Here is a 24,316-nt window from a genome sequence, read left to right on the forward strand (position 1 = left end):
TTTTTTTTTTATTAAAGTGTCTTTTTGGGCAACATTTTTATTTAGCACCCAAGCCACCTCTTTGGCTCATTTACCTGCAGAAGTCATTGTACAGCCTCTGGCAGCAATTCAGCTTCTGCTCCTGCTGTTAGTTTTACACAACAACTGCGCTATAAATAGCAACATGTGACTCTAGTCCACCCCAAATGTTGACCTGCTGCATTTTGTTAGGACCGTGGGACATTACTTGCTCTTATAGTCCAACGCGGTTGGAGAACAAATCCGCTGTTCACCGTCATGAAACATTTTATTACCTGTATATGCATGTTAATGTCTTGTTCAATACAGCACATTTGTAATGCTTTTCGGGGTCAAAGCAAGTGACGCTCATGAAGCATTCAAAGTGGCTGTACATCACAGTCTGTCCTTGTCGTTGTCTTTACTCAGGGTACAAGCTGATTGGAAGTCACTCAGGTGTGAAGTTGTGCCGTTGGACCAAGGTACTCAACTTGAACTTTTAAAACCCTTTTTGAGTGGCACGATTGGCAGCTAAATTGTGCATTTATTTATTTTTAGTCCATGCTGCGGGGCCGAGGCGGCTGCTACAAGCACACCTTTTACGGCATCCAGTCCCACCGCTGCATGGAGACCACACCGAGCCTGGCCTGCGCCAACAAGTGCGTCTTCTGCTGGAGGTAAGACCCGCATCCTCGTTACTGCACACCCCTCGAAAATGTCCTTGGTGGGGTTTGGAAGAAATCTGCTTGAGTCAAAGCCAAATCATAAAAGCATGAGTGATTCTGAAACTCAGAGATAATTAAAATGTCAGTGTAAAATGATTACTGAGTGATTCTTAATAGCAAAATATGAGCTTGTCAGCTCATCAATTGCAACAGGCAGCTCCATAGATACTTTATTTTTCCCGTGAAAGAAATGACGCCGCAGTAGTGATAGTCAACCCCAGATATGTCACGGGCCAGCCTTAATGTCCCCTGTATTACAGATTTATCAGTGATGCATTTTTTATGTGTGTTTGTACAGTATACACTCATGGCAAGTATGAACTTGGTCGTCACATGCTTTGCCACAACATGCTGGGAAGTACTGAGCTCTACTGAAAGAAATACATCATAGTGAAAAGAAAGAAGAGACAGGCTTAGAATTAGCTTATTGTCTATGCGAATTTCTGTTAGCCTGCCGATAGCATGTCAGCATTAAGTTAGCAGACTTTTTTTTTTTTTATGGGTAGATTGAACATTTTGATGTTCTAAATATACGCTGTTCAATTTTCTTTAACTTTAGGAGTCAGTTTTCAAGGAAACTCCAGCTAGGATGGACAAACTGCTTATGTGGAGAGCTGTAAGTGCTCCATGTACAGCACTTTGTATGCAGCGATGGCTGTTTGAAAGTGCTCTATAAATCCAGTTGAGTTGAGTTGAGTAAGCCCGAGAGGCTTCTTTTCGTTTCAAAGTGATTTTATGTCATAGTTTCACATTTCTTGGTAAGAAGACAGTGAGAACAAGCGCTAAGGAATACTGTAAAAGCGATATAACACATTCACTGTCAGCTGTTTTAGAAGTAGAGTTCCCATATTACAGCAATTGAACTGATCTTTCAAGAACTGTGCTCTTTTTACAAGTATTAAAAGAAAAAGAGTCTCTTTGTTCACCAGAAAAAAAAGGTTTGCTGTCTAACGTTTTCCATTCTTCAGGAATCAACTGTAGAGTGTACTAAACAGAATAAACAACATAAACATGCGGTTGGAATGAGGCAAAAATCAAAGGTAGATGCTGACTCATAACAGAGTTGGCGACAGGCGAGGTGTTTGTCACCCCGCGCAGAAAGGTCGCTTTCAGTGCGCCGCCCGCCTGCTGCCACATGCACCACATTTTGTGCAGCAGCGGCAATGAAGGGCGACCGGAAATCAGCAGCTGGCCAGTTCACCCCCTCCCCGCTGACAACCTGCAGAAAATGTCTTGTGTCATCGTGGGGTTAGTTTACTGACTTTAAACCAAGTTTTAACACCCAAAGATCACAGGATGTGGTTGTGTGTGAGTGTACGTGTGTTTTTTTAACCAGTAGTATATTGCACTGTAAAAATAACGGTGAAAGTGGACTCCAATTAGAAGAGCAATGGCGTGTGCCAAATCTAATTGAGAGCCTAAAACACTAAATGAAATAAAATGACTGTACCCTAACAAAAAGGATGTTGTTTTGTGATATTATGACAGTTTTTTTCCTGAAAAATACAACTTGATTCTCTTTGGATTAGAACTTTTTTTTAATTAACTTTTCCAAGTTTCTGTTTGCAATGTGAAGTAATATGTAAGTTTTTATCTCAGAGGTGGGAGCTAATTAAACTACTGTATTCTTGTAAAATACCAGTTCTTAAACATATAGGTTTTAGAATCTCATTTAATAAAAAACGTTTTCGAGAAAGAGTTTTCTTCCATTAAAAAAAAAAGTTCTGTAATATTCCATCATCAGAGAAACATGGGGAGATTCTCAAGTTGAATATAATAAATTTGCAATTTCTTTGCTGAAAAGGAAAAAAAAGTGACATTTTAAGATGACAGCTTGTTCCCTCCCATTTCAGAAAACATTTTGGTTGTTCTGTTAATAATACATCATCTTTTTTTAAAATTGAAAAATGTTGACTTTAATTCCCTAAATGCAACTTTTCTTCCAAAATACCACTTCATTCTTGAGAAAAAGTTGCTTTTATCTCAAGAAAAAAATCAACTGTTTTTTCTTCGCCGTTGAATCCTATTTTGACATTTTTTGGTGTGTGTGTGTGTGCGTGTGCTTGACCACAAGGCACCACACCAATCCGGTGGGCACCGAGTGGCGCTGGAAGATGGACCCCGCTGAGAAGATCCTGGAGGACGCACTGGAGAAACATCAGAACATGATCCGCCAATTTCGAGGTCAGTGGTGCAACATGCGATGAGCGAAAGTCTGAAAATGTGGCGTGAGGCGGTCTTGAGGGAACCTCGTGGTCACTGCACTTATTGTTAATGTTGCAATTTTTCAGGCAAGTTTCAGGAATTCAATCTTGCTCGGCGATTTCACCCATGTATTCTGTTGTACTGTATTGTTTTGTATATATAGCTTTATCCCCCCCCCGCCCCCCCCCCCCCCCCACAAGCTTTAAACACATTTAAATGAATTAAAATCCACTAAAGTTTTCTAAAATGTAAGACTTCCTAGCGCCTCTTCTGGGAAATGTACATCACTTTGAGGAAATAAAAATATTTTTTTTCCCCAGCATAGGTACCGGTAATCCAAATAAAAGCCCCAAGTCTTTTTTTTTTACACTTCAGTCATGACTTCATTCTTCTAAGAGTGATATTTTTCCTCTTGAGTGTCTTGTTGAACCACATTTTTAATATTGTTCGTTTCCCAATGTGAGCGTTATATTGATTATATTGATGCTGTTTGTATGTATGTGTTGATGCTCCACGCTAATCCTGTGTGTTACCATTGAGCTAGAGGAATTTCGTTCAAACGAAATGAAAGGTTCTTTTGGACATGTTAACCCATTTAATCCCACCGGTCACATTGGTGAAGGACAACAATGATTTAATTTACAGGGCTCTAAAATTTTTTATTACTGATTACTTGAAAGGGCTACCAATGACACCTGATTTTGACTTTTAAATGTCCGGGAAAAATTTGGGATTAAATAGGTTAATGTTTAAATATACAGTGTTTGATTCTGTTTTGTTCTGTTTGTCGGTTTTGCAGTAAATTTCAACTGAGAGTCACGATCAAGGTCACATGATATAGTTTTGCTTATGTGTTTGCGTTTGTTTTGGCTTAGTTTTACTGTGCTGTTTGCTGCAAGGTCAACGTTGCATATCAAGTCAAGTCAGCTTTATTGTCAAATATGCTCTATGTAAAACATGCAGCAAAAATGACATACATTTCTTTCCTCTCAACCACAGTGCAAACATGCAGTGCATTGAAAACACACACAGCTAAAAATAAGGGCAGCGAAACTGAACGGCATAAAAAAGACAAAGACAAATATATAAATATAAACATGAGAATCTGTTCTCAATTTCTTTACCTGAATGAATAAAGTTCTGTCAGGTTCAAATATAAATTAAATAAATAAGAGTTTACCACAAGCATTGTCTCTTATTTGGAAAACTGTGCAAGCCAGAGTCGTTTATCTTTCCTCAAAGTGCTCAGTCTTCCATTTCCGGACAGAAAAAGAGTGAATGAGCGTAATTAAAAAAAAAAAAGTACAACGTTTATTGTTATTTAAAGCTAGCATTTTAATACGATCTCTGTATGTCAGTGATTGGAATGTATTCCCCCAGCAATATTTATGTTTCCTTTACCTCCACATATTGTTGTGTGAAGCCCAAGTTGAAGTTAAGACGCTGTGTTTTGTCCCGCCAGGCGTCCCCGGCGTGAAGTCAGATCGTTACGAGGAGGGTCTGACGGCGCAACACTGCGCTCTGTCCCTGGTGGGCGAGCCCATCATGTACCCTGAAATCAACCGCTTTGTGCGCCTCCTCCATTCCCGACGCATTTCCAGCTTCCTGGTCACCAATGCTCAGTTCCCCGAGGAAATCAGGTAGCGTTACCTTAGCCAGCTGCCATCAGTTGTTGTCGTGTTGTTTGTAAAAGCTTTCCAAGTAGCAATACATTGGTACCTTCACTTCTGACTTTTCATAAGATTCTGTTTTCATTTTTTTTTCTGAAAGTTTGTCAAAGCTTTCGACAGATTGAAAATGGTCTGTCCCAAACCTGACCATTCGGCCACTCATTTCCCAGAATCGGGTACTCACAAATCTTTCCATGTATATGTGCAAGTTTATTTTTTTTTTTAGGCCTTATGAATGTTCCGGCATGCCTAAATTCTTCATGTACGTATCGACCATTTTCTGCTCTCTTTATCATTAGGAAGCACATTGTATTTCTATTAACTTCATATTGTGTCATCTGAATGTAAAAGCATGGTCAGGTGTTGCTGCATTACAGGGTGCAGCTCAATTCAGGCAAGTTCAAATAAAGGTCAAAGTAATGTTTAATTTTCATTTAACTATTTCCTTTGTCATTTCTATTCATTTGAAATTGTTTTCTGTGTCTTCAACTGTAGCTACTTCTCTATAAAATGTATAGTTTTGTTAATATCGGTGGGTGTCTGGTACAGATGAATTGGATTCACCTAACTTCTTGTGATAAATGTTGCTATGGTTTTTGTGTGATTTGGTTTCAGTCAGACGTTTTTGACAGAATCAATGGTGAAATCCACTACCAGTATATCAAATCCATTTTCCCAATTGAAGTGGATTAAAATGCCCTGAATCTTTTCTACGCGACTTGCCTTCTACATTCTCCTCCTCCTCCTCCACAATGTCTGTGGGAGTTCATTGATGAAGGCTCAGTAAATGCGGTGCTTTCAGGACGCTGGAGCCAGTCACTCAGCTGTATGTTAGCGTGGATGCCAGCACCAAGGAGAGCCTGAAGAAGATCGACAGGCCACTCTTTAAGGACTTCTGGACACGATTCCTGGACAGCCTCAAGGCCCTGGCTGAGAAGGTCAGATCACTTTACCGCATGACAAACTTGAAACCTGTCACCATCGTTTTGTCTTGACTGCATTTTTTTACTTGACAAATATGTGTTCTTACAGACAACAATTCCATAATATTTTCATGAAGTTCTTTCTCATTCGGAAATGTTCAACTTGACAATATTTTTTTTAAAGAAAAATTATATTTCTGGTCGTTGTTGCACTTGTGTTTGCATTATCTACATAGATCGTAATTTGAGAGCGAATTAGTGATGCTTGACCTCAGCACTGACGTATTTATTGAAGTCACTACCTAGAAACTTTGTACTTGACTGCGTCAGACAGTAAATGTCAAAACACTTTACCGACTTCAATCCACTTATATCGATGACTTTAAAACATCAAACTTTTGTGTTTGTTCCCGCTGGATTTGAGCCTGTGCCAGCATGTGTCCATTTCTATTTTCAATGCAGTCATGTCTCCCGGGAGCCCCCGAATAAAAGGTCTTGCTGGCTTTTTTCTTTTCAAGAAAAGAGGGAAAAAAAGTCCATTAGGGTAGCTGGCGTCCTGCGGCAGCCTGGCGCGCCTCTGTCAATATGTACTCTAAAGAGAGAGTTGTTTCCATTCAACTGCTGTTGGGGATTGGGGATATGTTCCTGGTAAAAATCAGTCTCATATGGTAGGGCTAAACAACTAATCAAATTCAAATTGGCATCGCAATGTGGTAAAATGTAATTTTCATATCACAGAGGTTGCAAGTTGAGCTTTATTATTGTTTTTTTTTTTTTTTTTAGATATGTCAAATTTTAAAGTAAATTCAAAATGGCGGACTTCCTGTTAGATTCAACATATGGGTCCATGAGATTTTGTTTGTAGGCCTTGGACTGTTGCATATTCCACCAAATATTTGTAAATGTAGATAAGTTCAGTGCTGAAGAAGTGCAGTCCACATGTTTACATATATCATTGTTTCATGATGCACGAAAAGTTGAAGTGAGAAAGACACAGATTTGTTGGCATTATTGTTGTAATCTGGCTTTTGAATTTACTGATTTAAATTTACGCCACATGTGCTTGAAGAGCTTCACAAGGGAAGAGCTTCATTGAGCCAGGCCATAGCCATGTCTAATAGCCTGAGCCGCCCTCTTGTGACATCTATAGGCATTTACGAAACTGCTTGGATGATTCTTTTCTATGTCAGATTATTTGATGTCACTATCATAAATTGTGAGTTACATAGATAAAGTTTACATTTCACAGTGAATTTTGTCCCCATGGTATTTGCTTTTATTTTTGATTGTTTTGACGACATAATGCAGATGAATTTTTGAGTAGCACTCACAATATACTGCAAAAAAGAGAAAATAACAAATAATCACACATTCTTACTGATGAAATGTGCATCTAGTGCGTCTCCCAGATTTACTGGTACAGGTGTATGCAATACACAGTGGCATTTTTGCCCCAGAGACAGAACATCACAGCAAAATCACTGCATTCAAATTACAGGTTGGTGAGTGGCAACTTAAGATGGGCACTGCTAGTGGCTAAGTCCGGTTGGTAGTCCGTTCATATGTAAGTTGATGCTCAGGATAGCGGCCGGCTGCAAGATGGCCAACCTTTAGCCAGTCTGTATGTTGAGTGCCTCTTGGTATCAGTCGTGGGATTACAGCTGGTTTATGAATGTCTTGGTACATAGTGATTTTGTTTGGAAAATTGATCCCCACAAAATTCCCCCAAATTTGATTTGTGTGATCTAGTCAGAGCTGTATACAGTGAGAGAGTGAATGGCAATTGTATGTATAGAACAGCGATGAAATGCAAGGGTAAATTGTGTACACACGATCATATGAGGTGAGTCTACATTTATATGATTTTCACAGTTCTAACGACCCTCTGAGGGAAACCACAAGTACCCAGTGGCCTACGGTGAAAATGAGTTTGACACCCAGGCCTACGTCATCCTGCACCATTCGAACAGCAGTAGTTCAGTGTTTTAGCCTCGTTTTTGTAATCCGCCTAGGGAAAGTTCACAGTGTACAACATATTCCCTCATCCAATTGCTTTTGTTGTGGCATTAAAATGCTGGGCGACCCCTCCTTTTCCATTCTATTTCCATTCGCTCTTTCGGCACTCACTGCAGCGCTGCGGCGTCTTTCACACGGAACACTGCGTGTTGTGTTCCCAGAATCAACAATCAAGTCCTGGCCAGGCACCAAAAGGGAAGGTGTTTTGTTTTATTGCAAATTACACTTCAGGATGTCCTTGATCGTCACCACCCCCCCCCCCCCCCCCCTTCCCCCCAGGCCTGCCCTTGTGCTACAAAGAGTTGTCAACTTGAAGCAATACTTTTAACTCGCCAGCCATGTGTACTGTAGAGTGACTTATTTTAAGAGATGTTCTGTCGTAATTACAATTTTGGTTGGGATATTTGGCTAGTTATGTCATTTTTATTTATTTATTTATTTTTGTCTGATCAGTTTCCAACTTGAGATTTGTTCTGTAACTTGTTCCAATAATTTTGTTGTACATCTATTTGCATTTGTCTCATGTGTGCGCGTGTGTGTGTGTGTGTGTGTTTCTCCTGTTCAGAGGCAGAGGACAGTGTATCGGTTAACGCTGGTCAAAGCTTGGAACGTGGAGGAGATAACTGCCTACTCAGAGCTTGTCGCATTAGGCCAGCCCGACTTTATCGAGGTCAAGGTAGGATATGGTTTTGTATCATTGTTCGTGTGTGTGTGTGTGTGTGCATGTGTGTGTGTGTGTGTGTTTACTGAAGTGCATCCACACGGCGGGCGTCTTGAGAGACATCAGACAGCAAAGCCTTGTTTTTCCTTTGATAATGTGCATGAATGCCAACACTGCCAGCGGCTGGCTGGCTGGCTGGCACGCAACACGCCGTCTGCGCTCACTTCAAAGTTTACATCCAAAGTATTGGAAACAAATGCATTTTTTTGTTCGTTTGTTTTTCATTGTTTGTTACTCTAATGTGTGAAGCAATATTTTGTTCAGATACATTTGTTGTAATGTAGTTTTTTTTAAAAACATTCTGTTATTTAGAGGCATTTCTGTAATTTTTTGTTGTAATACGTCTGTTCCAACGTGTTTGGGTTCCTCTACTCTTTTTGTATTTTTTTTTTTTTGTAACTGGCATCTTTATTATTTCAACCACACATAGGACCATACAAATCTGAACATATGAATACAGAGGACGTCGTACATTTCCACCCGTATTTAGTTTCCACAACACCGTCCATACATGGCTGTGACGGCCCTTTAACATAGGAAACAACAAATGACGTACAAACATATTTGGGGGGGGAAAGGAAAAAGAAAGAAAAAAACAACACACCTACAAATAAAAATAGCAGAATATTGTGATCAACAGTGACAAGTGTCCATTTTATTGGATTTATATCCGTAATCTATAGTGACCTCTCCCGATTTGTGGTGTCATTCCCTCTTTCATTTGTTTTTGTACTCCTCCCATTTTTCCCATCTCGTTTTAAACTTCCCTACTTGGACCCTTAATATGTATGTGAATCTTTCTAACTCAAATATTTCTCCCACTATTTCCAGCCATAGGTCCTTCGTCGGCGGGTCAGTTTTAAACCATGTTCTTGTTATGGCTTTCTTGCTGGCACCCAGCAACACTTTTACCAAGTACTCGTCACTCGTCAGTACATTTCCTTGATTTATATCGCCCAGATACATCACTGAGCCGGTCTTTGGTATTTCATAACCGAGTATCTTCTTCAGTTCTCTCCAAACCTCTTCCCAATAACCTTTCAGCATTCGACATTTCCAAAATATGTGTGCATGATCTACAGACCTGTCCTGTCCACATAACCGCCAGCACTCACTCTGCCCTTGTTTGTATTTCCCGGTCATCTCTGGGGTTATAAAAAATCTCATGATATTTTTCCAACCAAACTCCCGTCAACGTCTCGAAGCGGTTGTTGATTGTTGTATCCTGCACATATTTAACCATTCTTCTTCCGTTATCTCGGTTTGGAGTTCTTTTTCCCATTTCTCTTTTACATACAGAGTCGAATTCCCCTTGTTCAACAGGAGCCCTTTGTAAAGGGATGAAATCACGTTACTCTTGCCCCCGTTATATGCATCCATCATTATCTGTATTACATCATGTCTTTCAGTTGTCGTACCCATTTTTATTTCTTTTGTATAGTAGTCTCTAACTTGTAGATACCTGAAGAGGTCGCTCCTTTCTAGATCAAACATTTCTTTCATTTTTTGGAAGGTCGGCATCTCCCCCTTCTCTATCATTGTACTCATCGCTGTGATACCTTTTCTTTCCCATATTTTGAAACCATAATCTTTCCCTGGTTGAAAGTCCTCATCATGTGATAGCCACCTTAGGATTTTCACCTCCTTTTCTAATTTATTTTCTTTTACTGTGGTGAACCACGTATTTAAAGTGAATTTTGTTATTTGATCTATCAAGCCCTCCTTTACCCGAAATAATCTTCTGTCCCCCAACAGTGTTTGAGTCAGGTATCCCTCAGCCCTCACTTCAATTTCTTTCCATTTTGCTCTATACTCTCCGTTACACCAACATGCTACTGCTCTGAGTTGTGCTGCACGGTAGTAATCCTTAAAATTCGGTACCGCCAATCCTCCCTTCTCCTTGGGCAACTGTAGTGTCGTCAGCCTAATCCTCGGCCGCTTACCCCCCCAGATAAATCTTGAGGTCAGTTTATCCCATTCTATAAATTGTTTTTGCGGTATGGGTATAGGTAGCGACTGATAGAGGTATAGCAGTCTCGGCAGAATGTTCATTTTGACCATCTCTATTCTAGAGCTTAAGTCTAGGACATGTGTTGACCATCTCCCAAGGTCTGCCTTGATGGCTTGATTAATCTTTGTGTAGTTCGTTTCAAACAGTTTGTCCATGCTTTTCGTGACATACACACCTAGGTATTTTACCGTCTCACTGTCCCATTTTACTTTGTATTTTCCCTTCATCAACTTTGATGGTGTGTAGTTAAGTGCTAGGATCTGCGTTTTTGTTACATTAAGTCTATATCCTGAGTAACATTCATATTCTTCCAGTTGTCCCATCAGTTTCGGGAAGCTCTCTTCCGGTTGTGTTACGTATGCTATCAGATCATCGGCAAACAGGCTCAATTTGTGTTCTGAGCCTCTCAGCTCCACGCCTTTGATGTTGTGATTCTGTCTGATTGCCTGGGCTAGGGGTTCGATGAAGATATTGAATAGTGTTGGTGAGAGGCAACATCCTTGTCTGGTCGACCTTTCAAGTGTTATTCGGTCCGTCAAGCTGCCATTCCCTTTCACTCTTGCAGTCGGCCCATTATACAGTGTCTGTACAACTCTAATCGAATCTCTATTGAAGCCGAATTTTTCCATGACTTTATATAGATAGACCCACCGCACACTATCGAATGCCTTTTCTGCATCCATGCTCACCAACACTGCACTCATTCCTGTCTTCCGAATCGCCTCCACTATGTGTAAAGTTTTTCTTATATTATCCTGGGCCTGTCTACCTTTGACAAAACCCGTCTGGTCTCTATCTATAATTTCAGGCATGAAAGTCTCGAATCTTTTGGATATGATTGAGGTATAGATCTTATAATCGACGTTAAGTATGGATATTGGTCTGTAGCTACTACATAACTCTTTATTTTTGCCCTCTTTGGGGATTATAGAGACTATTGCCTCTTTCCATGACGGTGGAATCTTGCCCTCCTTCATGGTATATCGTAGTGAAGATAGCAAAAGGGGGCGTAGTTCTTGTCTAAATATCTTGTAAAACTCTGAGGGGAAGCCATCACTACCCGCAGCTTTACTACTCCTTTCTAGTGTCTGTGACCTTCATAAGTACCTCTGCGTTATTTGTTCTTTTATGCTGCTCTTCAAGTTCTTTCAGTTGTCTTGTTAAGTTTTCATATGATTCTTGTCTTATCCTTTTAAGCCGTATTGCATGTGCTATAAGTTTTCCTCTTATGACTGCTTTCAGAGCATCCCACACAATATTTGGGTTAACTTCTCCATTGTCATTTTCTTCCCTATATTTGACTATATCTCCCTTTATTTCTTGTACCAATCCCTTATTAATTCAATAAACCTACATTCAACCTCCAAATTGTAGATTTCCTTCTACTGGTCAATTTCACTGTCATATACACAGCGCTGTGGTCTGACAAATCTGTGACACCAATTCTGCATTCTTCCACCCTGTGTCTATCCTCCATCTTCATGAAAAAGTAGTCTATTCTAGCATAGGTTGCATGTGGATGAGAGTAATGTGTGTAGTCTCTATGTAACGCGTGTGCATCCCTCCATACATCAATTATCCCTAGTTGTTTTATTTGTGTGTTGATGCACTTGGTTATATGCATCCTAGACTTCCTTGTGCTTGTTGTATCTAAGTCATGGTTCAGCACCACATTGAAGTCCCCTCCGCATATCAAGATCCCATCCATTTCCACAGCTATGACGTTGAAAAGGTCTTCAAAAAAATTCCTTTCACTATCTGGTGGAGCATATACATTGATTAATGTGACCTTCTCGCCTTCCATCATCCCCTTGACCACTATATACCGCCCTTCTCTATCCTTTATCTCTTTGTCAATTTCAAATTTCACTGAGTTTTTCATTAATATAGCCACCCCTCTTCTATGGCATTCTTTAAATGAACTATAGTATGTATTAGTGTACCCATACCTTTTCAATTTTTCATGTTCTTGTGGTGTCAGGTGTGTTTCTTGTAAAAAAATGACCTGCATCTCCTCCTTTCTTAATTTTGTCAACACCTTCCCCCTCTTTACTGGGTTGTTCATGCCATTCACATTTAATGACACCACCTTAATGTCTCTATGTTGAACCATCATTCTTTCTGGAATATCCTGTATTTACCCCCATGTCACCGATCACAACATACATACTAAACACTGTAACCATAAAACATAAAAAATTGTCATCTACAATCAGAAATTGAACTTCCAAAGCTTTAAGGGATTCCCTTTTCACATCCCCTTTCCCCTGTTGGTGGGTGGGGGGTAAAGCCGCTCCTAGTGACAGGGCCCCCTTAGTGGCAGAGATCATCTCCAGTGCTGATCTCCCAAGCTCACTACAAAAGTCCAACAATTCAGTACAAGAGCTCCCGGCCAGAGCTTTGTAGATTTCTAAACATTCTTTAACCTTTTTCAGTGGATTATGTCGGGAAAAGAAATCCCGCCTATCAATCAAATTTCATTGCTCTACATATCCTTCGTTTACACCCGAACATTCCGAGCCTGTCGACAGATTTCTAATTATCTCGACTCAAAGTTGCTCCCCCCTTCAAAAACTTTTAACAGCATCCCCACATAAAATGTGTTCTTTACTCACCAACCGTTGAACTAGGGAAATTAGAGAAAGTTATGTGGCTTCCATAAGTCCTTTGAGAACAACTGCATTCCTGTCCGAGTTCTTTGTTCCGCAGCTTTTGTCCTTCATTCTCCTTGTCTCGTTCAAATTTTCTCACATTTATCTCTTGGTCTTTGTCCACTTGCGCGCTGCCTCCAGTCTCTGTTGTGTCGTCGGGTACTCTTGTCCAAGGCTCGGCACCTGCCACCCTCTCATCCGCATCGCCTCCGCCGCCTCCTGAGCGCTGTTGTATATTTTCACTCCTTCAGTCCAGTGGACCCTCAGTGTGTCCATCGGGGACTGGAACCTAATTCCCTTCTCCTTTAGAATTATTTTAAGTCCAGCATATTCTCGACGTTTAGCCGCCACTTCTGTCACATAGTCATGGTCAAAGGTCACTCTGTTCCCCTTCACTTGAAGCGGCGTTCGCCAGGCCGTCTTGAGTATGTTTTCTTTGATGTTGAATCTCAGGAAGTTTACTATCATCGCTCGTGGTGGTTTGTTCAATAATGGCTTTGGAGCAAGCGCTCTGTGCGACCTTTGTATCTCCAGTTGAATATCTTCGGAGATCCCCAGCTCTTTATGGATCAGCTTATCAACAAAGTCGATTGTGGAATCTGCCTCGACCCCCTCTTTCAGTCCCCAAATTCGGATGTTGTTCCTCCTTGACCTTCCTTCCAAGTCGGCCACCTTCTGTTGGAGCTTCCTTTGTTGTTCGAGTGAGACAGTGAGAATTTCCTGTACCTCTGTACTCCAGTCCTCCACTTCACCTGCTCTTTCTTCCAGCATCTCTATATCCTTCCTTTGCACCCGGATGTCAGCGTTCACGGATTCAAGCTTTCTGTCAGTTTCCTCCCGCAAGTTTTCTAGTCCTTGTTTCATCTCCTCCATTTGTTTGACGATTCTGTCCAACTTGCCGTCTAAATGGTGTTGTCCCGTGTCCATTTAGGCTCTTATTTCTCCGAGTCCGCTCTGTAGATTAGCCTGCAATGCCGAGGCCCAGGCAGGTTGTTTGTCGATGTCGCGAGCTAATGCTATGTTAGCAGTAGCCGCTAACGCCGATCCCCCTTCATCTTCGTCGTGCGTGTTTTCAGTCTGTTTCTCGCTCTTCTTCTTCTTCTCCCTTCCCTTTCCCGACAGAGCTTTGTTCATATCCATCTTATCCTATGTTCGGGTCGCAGCCTCCGTTCTTTTGTCGTTTTTTTTCTCCGTTTTTTGCTCGTACGGCCGGGAGCTCCACGCGTTTGCAGCCTACCCTCTCGCTGTCATACCGGAAGTCTCCTCTTTTTGTATTTTTATGTGTTTTTGTACTGTAGTATTGTAATATTTTTAGTTATTTTAAGGAATGTTTTCTAACATTTTTGTCAGAGTAGCAACAGAGTTTGATTTTGTGGCCCAATATATGTATCCTTATTTGCATTTTATCGCAAATTTTTTTTTGTAATCACACAGCTAACTGTGATGAGGTGTTTTGTGTATTTAACTACTGTTTATTTTCTATATATCTAAAAATAATTGTTGTAGTCAGGTCCAAAATTTTCCATTTTTAGATTTTTCTGACATTTTTTGTAATCATTTCTAAAGTTTATCATATCTGAGCATTTCGCGAAATTTAACATTCACGTTTTTCGTAACAAGTTGAGCAATTTTGCTCTGGCTCACGTCTGATAGCACAAATGAGCCTAATGATTTGACTTACATTGTCTGTGCTGAGTTAAAAATATTAGAATAAACCATCTAAAACTAGGAAAGCATCCGAAATGAAACCGTGAGTCAAAACTCAAATCACAACTCGTATTCAAAGTATAAAAGCCCACTCAAACTGTATCTTGTCAAGTATTAGGATTCCATTTTAGCACAGTCAAAAAGACATGAAGGTTTTATTATTTAACAACATGCGGGTCCTTTTGCATGCATCTATTCATTTTTGAACACGCCAATGAATAATTGAGTTCGTGAGGGACTGTGACACGTGTCCTCATCAGACACCGTTTGTCCTCTCGTCAGCAGCTCAGGCTGGATTTCCCAAAGGGGGGTTAATGCGAAAAAGGAAAAAAATGGTTGTACAAATCCATATCAGATGGCTTCCAGGTGTGGATAAAATTATGATCGTCAGATCTGATGGAATTTTCGACTTCAGCGATTTCACTATCGTCACCGTCGGGTGGAAGCATATATCTTCAATATATCTCATAAGTTCCATCCATCTTCTGGCTCTTTGTCTTTAATGCTCGATATACTATGAATGAACAGACAAAGGACTGCGGTTTGAGAAAAAGTTGAGCCCGAATTTACTTCACACCAAGATACCATAAGATTATTCCAAAGCACAACTTTGGTGAAAATGAGGCTACTTGTACTTCCCCACAGCTCTACTTTGTCGAAGCAAGGCTCCTCCATTTATTTCAACTTAGATTCAAGATGCCACAAGAATACTTTTGTCTCCATTAGGCTCTTCAAATCAAATCAACTTATCTCCTTGACACCAAGACGGTGGCAAAGCACTCCCTTTGTCTAAATGAAGCTCCTCAATTCACTTTAAGATAAGATAAGATAAGATAAGAAAACCTTTATTAGTCTCGCAATGGAGAAATTCCCGATTCACAGCAGCAAAGTTATGAAAGGAAGAAGTAGAACACCAAGATACCACAAGGTTATCAATAAGTACTACTTTGGTCGAAATCAGGCTCCTCAATTTACCAGCTCAGTTCCGTGGCACTAAGGTGCCACAAGACGGTGTCAGAGCATTACTTTTGTCTAAATAAAGCCCTTCAGTACACTTAAATCTAGTTCCTTGACATCAAGCTACCACAAGATGGCCACTCAGCGCTACTTTTATCAAAATGAAAATCCGCAAGTCACTTCAACTTAGTTCCTCAGCGCCAAGATCCCAAAAGATCATTCTAAAACAATACTTTTGTCTGAACGAAACTTTTCAATACAGTTGAATTTAGTTCCTTCATACCAAAAATGAATACGTTTTTAAAAATTGCACGCTACCGTATTTCTGTGCAACGTCAAAAATGGCCACAAACAACATCAAAGGTGCATGGAGTCCAACAGGTCCTGCTGATGGTTAATTACATAAATTTTCAAACTGGCAAATGATGGTTTGAATTGTTCTCAGAACACACCCAAATTATTTTTGTTGTGCCATTCCAGGAGCAAAAGAGCATGCCAGGCTCTTTGTTAGCATTCACGAGGCAGCCTCTCGAGGGAACACCCCCCCCCCCCCCCCATAATCAAGAGCACGCCACGTTCTTGCGGCCCATTAGTTCCCCCAGGGTGAGCCAGGAGTCCGTCCACGGTAATCATGTGGCAGAAGGGCCCCCAAATGATGATGGAGGGCGCAAGCGAACAGCCGCCTCGCACGTTTGACAAACTCGAGTAAATAATTGAGGGAGTTGGTTTGCCACCGCTTCATTTTTCTTTGTAAGTCTCGCGTGAGGCTTTTTGTTTTTGTGCAGGGGCCGGAGGAAAGAAAGGAGAAAAGCTCCTTGGAGGTGTTTGCGCGGTGGTTGTTTTCACCATCGGAACAGAGGAACTGTGGAGTGAATGGGATAGATGCAACACAGCTGTGAAGCATTTTTCAGCAACAGGGTTTATAAAATGTTAGTGATTCGCAGGAAGGAATATATTTCAAGCACTTTTGTATTTTAATAATAAGAATAATAAGAAAACCTTTATTTGTCTCACAATGGAGAAATTCCCAATTTACAGTTTTTGTGAATTCAATACATTTACAATTTATTGAAATGATGGGGCTAATATTGCGAAATTCTATTATTTTTGTTATTTTAGATATTTTTGCCATGTATTTTTGTCATAATACGTTTGTAAGTTTACTCTTCTTATGAATGTGTGTGTGTGCGCGCTTAAATGTGTGTGCATGCGCGCTTGCGCTTGTGCTCGCACTCACGCGTTTCCTGTAATGAATTGCGTTTTTTGAGTCTTGCTTGTTTGGCACTTTGCTACCGCATTAAAACGAACAAACTAAACCCGTGTTAGCTCATCCATCCTCCTCCGAGCGCCTCGTCTGTTGACAGAGACAATCTGCGTTTTGTCTCATAGCTTTTTTTCTATTTGGGCCGTCGTGGGTTTGCTTATCCAGTGCGAACAAGTAGAGTTGAATGATGATTGCGTTTATGATGATGTCCTCAATTGCAGATCATACACTCAGCAGCCACTTCATTACGAACACCAGCTCTCATGAAACCCACTGAAACTGTAAAAGTTAGTTTGGCCTTAAGTCACTGTACGTTGAATAGATATTTAACTCATTCAGTACCAGCCAATTCTGGACCAAGTCTGAAAAGACGTTTAAAAACGTCTTTGGGAGTGAATGAGTTAAAGAGCTCGCTGATATCATTTTTTTACTTTTTGAAATATTGATTGAACCATGCTGTTTACATGACCCCTGTACCAGTGTTGCCTGTGGAGAACGTCACTGTGCTTCTGCGAAATGCTCTCCGCTATCGATTAGCCTGGAAACCTTCTCATTTGTCACTTGACAACAAGTGCTGACAAATGTTTCTTTCGATAATGCTCCCTGACACACTCACTGGGGACTTTTGAGTGACTGAGAACTAGAGTGGGCTAACTCTATCCATATCCAATTTCTTCATTATATCAACACCTTCAATCTAAAGACAGCCATTCATCAATCTAGTCTCCTTAACACCAGCGGCTCATACACAGCAGATATATATATATAAAAAAAAAAGAAAACGTTGCACACCCCTGTTCAAATGCCGTTTTTTTTAAATGCAAGAAAGAGAAAAAAAATCATTTTAGGACATTTCACAATCCAATTTTAGGAAAAGCCTACGAGAACACCTGAACTTTATTTGGTGCTAATCAGAGGAACTTTGATTGTTGGAAGGTGTGTGCTGACTGCAAGTTCACACTAGTTAGAATGCAATTGATTATTTCCTAATACAGCCACAGCCTCGCTATAAAAGGGTGTGTATCCTTTTAGATGAACTCCAAATTACTTGAAAGTAGACCTTTGGAGCTTGGGGAAACAAAATAATTCTTGTAAACACTTTTAATCATGTAATTATATTCAAAATCTTTCAGCGTGTCACTAATACCCCTTCAAATGGACTTTTTTCAGTCTCCACTGGGTGTTTTTTTAATATTTTTTTTTAACAAGAATATCAGCACAGTTTAGGATCTGAATGGTCAACCCATAAATGATATCCCTTGCAAAAACACAGCAAATCACAGCAGAAATAGTGCAGTGTATTACATTCCTGGTGTGCCTAATGAAGTGTGCAGTGAGTGTACAAAAGGCGTTCTTTAATTTCTCAGGATGGGTGCACAAAAAGCAGGCAATAATTGAATTCATTGTCACATTTTCTTTTGTCAGTGGATTTTTTTCCCCCTTCCCCTGTGAATCATTTTCTTCTTCCTTGGTATGTTGTGCTCATTGGAGGCCTGATTGATTGTCTCTCTGCTGCATCAATAAGCGTTATTGAGTCAACAGACACACCGATAAATTTGCTTTCAAAACACCCACTGCACATTTATGCTCCTTATCGATCACCAGACATAAATGGGAGTAGGGGACAAAAATCAATAGTGGCCATAATATATTTATAACATTTGCCCAAAGTGTTAATTTGTGGCCATGAAATGCCAAGGAAGCTTGATTTTAGCCCCCAAAAGACCACTGCAATGTTTGTTTTTAATTTCTTCACTCGACTAGTGCCACAGCAGAGCTTGAAGTCGGAAGTGTGTCAACTGTGTCACAATTTGACCAAGCACATAAGATGGGGCACAGATCCTGGCTGTTTAGATTGAACCGTGCATTTTGGTGTTTAATTATATACAACCTTTCATTCTCTTGTTGTCTGCTCTGCATTTATTATTATACTATTGAGTGTTGTATTTTTGTAATATTTTCAAAAAAAACTACTGGAAAAAATGGAAATGTTCCAGAAAAATTACAAAAATCACCTTACGAAAAAAATATAGATCATATGAAATTACAAAATGTAATATTTTTCCATTTCCAAAATTACACAAATACAATACAGTATTACCAAATACATAGAACTTTTAATATTAGATTAAAAAAATTAATACATTATTGAAAAGGGAAATCATTGCAGAGAGAGGGAAAAAAATGCAAAAATAAATTAAAAAAATTCCATTAAAATTATGTTTATGCTGTTTTACATTTTACATTAGCATTACGCGACTGGACTCTTGCTTGCCAAATTTTGGTTAGCTGTACAATATTTATGTTGTTACATGGGACAGTTTTACAGTAAACGTCAACCGTAAGTGACAAACAGCTTGAAGCAAGCACGCAAAGTGATGTGACAGACTAATCTATTTCTTCACAGAGAGAAAGTGAGAACGGGCGCAAAGGAATAATTTAAAAAAAATTGTGTTCAACAAGTTAAAATGTGTCTAAAGCGCACTTTATGTTATATTGTGAAACAAATTGAAATGTTCCCCCCCAATGTCATGTTTGGGCCTTTGAATTATGAAGAGGAAAACGGCATCAATGATTGGAGCCAGGCCAGCAGTCACATGAACTCCTGAAGGATACACAGCTTTTCATAGATCATGCCTATCATCCGCTCTTCTGCCAAAAACACGCCACCAACCCCGCCGGCCGTCGTCTGGGCCGCCATCAAGTGATTTATGGCTACGCTGTTGTGCTGGGCTGTTAGTCAGCAAGCCTCCAGGTTCAGCCACCGCCATCAATTGCATCCCGAATGCACAAACAATCTGCAAAGGCAAGAAATGTCAGCCTGAAAAAAAAATTAATAAATAAAAAAAATCCAGTCTCCTAAGCACTTATTTCCAATCGTGACTGCACCAAGGTGCTGTCTGAGGTTCTAATTAGGTGAATTTTCCTTATACACCGCTCACAAAATGTTTGGCATATTGGGCTTTGGGGTAAAATTGCCAGATGAAAAGAATTTTTTCTTGAGCAGAGGATTTTATGATAGTTTTGGATGTTTCATTATCATTGTTTTTTTTTTGTGTTGTCCTTTGTCTTTCAGTTAGCTTTATGTAGTTTTGAGAGCTGTTTTTATTAGTTGAAATGCTTTTCTTTTAGTTTAGTTTTTTTTAATTAGTTTTTGTCTTAGTTTTAGTTTTTTTTTCCACATGTACAGAGTATTTCTCGTGTGCCAAAAAAAAAGTCATTAAGTATTGTGTAATAAAGTAGAAACTGTTCGACCTTCTTTCTTACATTTATTATGTTTAATACTGAAATAAATACATTAAAAATAAACACCCAAGGGTCATTTTGAATTGAATTGACATCAACAAATGACATTTTCACTTGAATTATAGTTCGTTTTAGTTAGTTTTATAAACGTAAAATGTAGTTTCTGTTAGCTACCATATTTTTAAAGCCCTCTTGCTTGTATTTTATTTTGATATTTATCCTACTGCTCACACTGCTCCTCTAACCAATAATCTTCCATTTGTGCTAGTTCAGTTGACAGTTGAATTCTGCAAGTGTCAGCATTTGAAGCATCACAGTAATTTTGACCCTTTGCCATTTCGGAATTTTTGCCCGGACAAGCAAATTGTGAATATGTTTAAGTGAAACGTGTCAGTCAATCCAAAGAAGGTTCTCTAACGTTGCATTGTTTTACTTTTTTTTTTTTTTTTTTTAACAGATTTTCTATACAGGATATCACACATAAACATTCCCCAAAAAGGCAGGTTTTTTTCCTCACCCCAACACAAAAAGCTGAATTTCTCTGGAACCCATCGTCCAATTTTCAAAATTCTTGATGTGCGAAAGTGGCAATTTTTGCCCGACTCAGCATTTTGACATATTGTCAAATCTTTTCACCTTGCAAATTTTAGTTTAAGTTATTCTATTAGCTTTTGTGAAATTAATTAACCATGAGACAGACTGGAGTTACTTCTTCTATACTTTATGTACATGTGTTCTAATGAAACCAGCTATTGCAATTCACCTTTGAAGGTCCTGAGACACATTGGAACCAGTTAAACAATATCAAATAGGGCATTTTCTGTTACACCTCTTGTTGCTGATCACTTATTAGGTGTCATCTTGGTCTGCAAATTATGTTGCTGTTGGTTTGCAATAGCGTCTGAGTGACAGTTAGCTGTTGTTTCCAAGCTATTGAAGCATTCCTCTAGCTTTCTATTTTTTTCTGTTTGCCCCGATCCACATCTGCTTTCATTTTGTCTTTCAAACTGCTGATTTGTCGATGCGTCCCTTCATTCTGCTTCTCCACCTTTTGTCACTTTTTTCCTGCAGTTGAGATTTCATTGACTTAATTTCACACAGTACAGTTATCTGACCTGCGCTCGTGCCTGGTGTTGTTTTTGTTACCTTTTGTTTTGTGTTCACATTCTGACTTTAAGAAAAGAAGGTTAAAGTGAGGTCTCTGTGTGATCTAAATTGACAAAAGTAAAAGTGTTCCTGCCATAAGTTTGATGGGGGTTTTTTTCAGGGTGTGACGTACTGTGGTGAGAGTTCAGCCAGCAGTCTGACCATGGCCAATATCCCATGGCACCAGGAAGTGGTTGTGTTTGTGCAGCAGCTAGTCAACATGCTGACTGACTACGAAATCGCATGCGAACACGAGCACTCCAACTGTCTTCTTATTGCCCACAAGAAGGTAATGTCACACGCTCTATCCTATCCTATCCTATCCTATCCTATCCCTTGGTGGTCTTTCCTGTCCTTTCTCGTCTTTTCAGATTTTGTTCTGTCTGGAGATTGTTGTGGCTGGAGCCCTTTTTCTCTCCTTACTCTTCATTTCTATTCCTACCTTGACTTGTTTTGTTCTATCGTGTTGTCAAGTCTTGTCCTGTCTTGCCCGATCCTGCCTTATTCTGTCCTGTCCTATCCTACTCTGTTTTGCTTTGTTTCATCTTTCTGGGGCCTGCCCTGCCTTATCCCACCCCTTCTTGCCCTTTCCTGTCCCACCATGTATTGTCCCGTTTTAGCCTCCCCTGCCCTGTCCTGTCCTGCCTTGTCTTATTTAGTAATTTCCTGCACTGTCCTTCCCTACGCTGTTCTGTCATGCCCTGCCCTGTCCTGTCTTGTCTTACTGTATTTAGTCTTGTTTTGCCCTCTGCTGTTCGGCCCTGTCTTACTTTGTCTTCACCTGCCATGTCCTGTCCAGCAACGAATCCACTTATAGCGTTTTTTTGAATTAAGTTTTACACATTTCACTCTGCCTTTCATGTGTGAAGACTGATTTCTTGTTGCCACAGCTCATTTTCTTAAACCGCGTCATTATTTCTTTAATGGGGAAACAGTCCAATTGAGGCGTGGGCAGATGTTTGACAATTGAACGGTGAATCATTGTCTTGGTGCGCGCGCACACACACACACACTATTAGAATGTTCAAACTCTTGTTTTATTTGTGAGTTGTTGTTTAACTTTTCTTTTTTACTTCGGTGCCACCTGCAGATGTGATCCAGTGGCACCGCATGGGCTCTGGGAGCCTGCAGGCAGGCTACACACACACACACACACACACACACACACATAGCCTCTCTCTCTCACTTGTTCTCTTACTCAGCCACACACTCACTCACTCATTGACACTATCTTTGATGTACACACACTTGCTCACTCTCTTTAACACACAGACATGTCACACATTCACTTACTCTCTCACACACTCACTCACACACTTAGTCACTCTTACGCCTGTGAACACACTCACACCTACAGACTCTCTTTTTTCTGAGTCTTTCTTCCTCTCTCTCTTTTTTACACTCGGACTCGCACACGCACTCTCTCACTCACTCTTCCACACAGTCAATATTCCAACCCCCTCATCTTTCCTGTCCTGCGCGGCAATGGCCATTCGTGCGACAGCCTCAGACTTTACTTCATATGCACATCCTTCTCACCCACGCCTGTCAGCTTTTCCTAATATATTTGCGCGCACACACACTCACACACACTCCCAATCTTTGCATTTGCAGCCCAGATTGTTGTGCTACAACATAATGCTTTCTCCTGCAGACATGAGCTGTCGCCCTCGTCTTCCTTTCAAAATAGGCGCTTATTTTTTTTTTAGGGAGAGTGACTTGACCAGGCCTGGGAAACCTTTGTGCTCAAATATGATTTTTAAAACACGGGCGTCTGCTTATTTGTAGCTCACATTAAAAAAAAGAATCATTCAAATGTGAGAGGGCAAATATGTGCATGTGCCCTGTTTCTTTATAAAGTGACATTGCCAGCAAATGGTTAGGCATGTTCATGACCATTTTCACTGTTTTCAACTGTATGAACGTTGCTACGTGAACCACACAAACATGCATTTAAGTGCAGAAGTGATGCATTGACCTGTTGTGTGCTCTCGCATCATTTGTTTGTCGATGTTCTGCCCTAGAAGCTCATAGAACCTTCAGTTCTCTTCCAATGAATGAATGAATGAGACCCGAGACAGGACTACCACAGCTGGATAGTCTTCTGTGTTCTTTTCATGCTCGCTACATGATCACTACATGTGACATGTGGAGCGCATAGCATAAAGGCACTGGACACTTCATTAGGTACACCCGAACCATACAATTGTAGCCCATATCGTTGGAAAGCTCTCAGAACGATGCACATCGTTGTAAGTGCTACATTTTTATGTTGTGTGCTAATACATATTCCACAAACGCAATGTTAAACGGAATGCCTTTGTAAGGAAAATTTCTGTTGACCTCCCCTTTAAAAAGAAATTCCTTCCTCCCTTTTCCTGCCACTTGATGCAAGACTCAATTAGGAGTCTCTTTTATCATCTATCAGTCACTTGATTTTGGTCTGTGATGTTTCACGCGATTTTTATGAAGCTTTTTTTTTTTTTTTTCTGCTGACCATGTGAAAAGGACTCTTTCTCCGTGGACCATTTTTGATATTAAACATGAATGGAAATCCCATTATAGGACGAATGGCATGTTTGTCCTGTTTGCTTTTAACACCTTTAGCGCCTCACTGGCCATTTATTGAATCTCCCGCCGGTGCATTGTGGGAAAGACAAGAGGTCACTTGCTTACCCATTTTGCTTGGCTTGGTGAGACACACACTCTTACACAAACACACGGATCCAGGTATCAGCCTCCAGTGGGCCCTTAAATAAGATGTATGGTGGCTTGGCTGTGAGAGTTGTGGCTGATAAAGAGAAAGTCTGAACAAAATACAGCACAACCTTGAAAGTTTTTCAAAATTCATTCTGAAAGTCCAACAGAAGAGAAATTACCACAGAAGTTGGCGTATGTACTTTAAGTCGGCGTAGAAAAGATCACAGGGTGTGAGTGGGTCTTCCTTGTTTTTCATGTTTGACATGAAGGAGTACCAAGTAAAGATGAAGACTGCTACATTATCATCTTACTAGCCACCAGCTAGCTAGCTTGTAAATCTAGCTACCCATGTCACTTGTGATCTGACGTGTTGAGAC

The 24,316-nt window shown here is 40.2% G+C and overlaps 1 protein-coding gene across 2 annotated transcripts in view; it reads left to right on the forward strand.

The window, feature by feature from the left end:
• tyw1 (tRNA-yW synthesizing protein 1 homolog (S. cerevisiae)) overlaps window positions 1–24,316 on the forward strand; it is a 38,341-nt gene that overhangs the window by 12,229 nt on the left and 1,796 nt on the right. The window contains exons 9-15 of one of the 2 annotated variants that reach the window (XM_086125942.1): window positions 427–479; window positions 556–674; window positions 2,797–2,906; window positions 4,390–4,567; window positions 5,400–5,535; window positions 8,102–8,212; window positions 21,361–21,528. In XM_086125942.1, coding sequence (XP_085982068.1) covers window positions 427–479; window positions 556–674; window positions 2,797–2,906; window positions 4,390–4,567; window positions 5,400–5,535; window positions 8,102–8,212; window positions 21,361–21,528 — 875 coding nt within the window. The remainder of the gene's footprint in view (window positions 1–426; window positions 480–555; window positions 675–2,796; window positions 2,907–4,389; window positions 4,568–5,399; window positions 5,536–8,101; window positions 8,213–21,360; window positions 21,529–24,316) is intronic. The other variant, XM_086125943.1, reaches the window with a different exon arrangement.

Source organism: Hippocampus guttulatus, chromosome 12 (genome assembly GCF_054856545.1).
Source record: "Hippocampus guttulatus isolate MCC_2025c chromosome 12, RoL_Hgut_1.0, whole genome shotgun sequence".
Lineage (NCBI taxonomy): Eukaryota > Metazoa > Chordata > Actinopteri > Syngnathiformes > Syngnathidae > Hippocampus > Hippocampus guttulatus.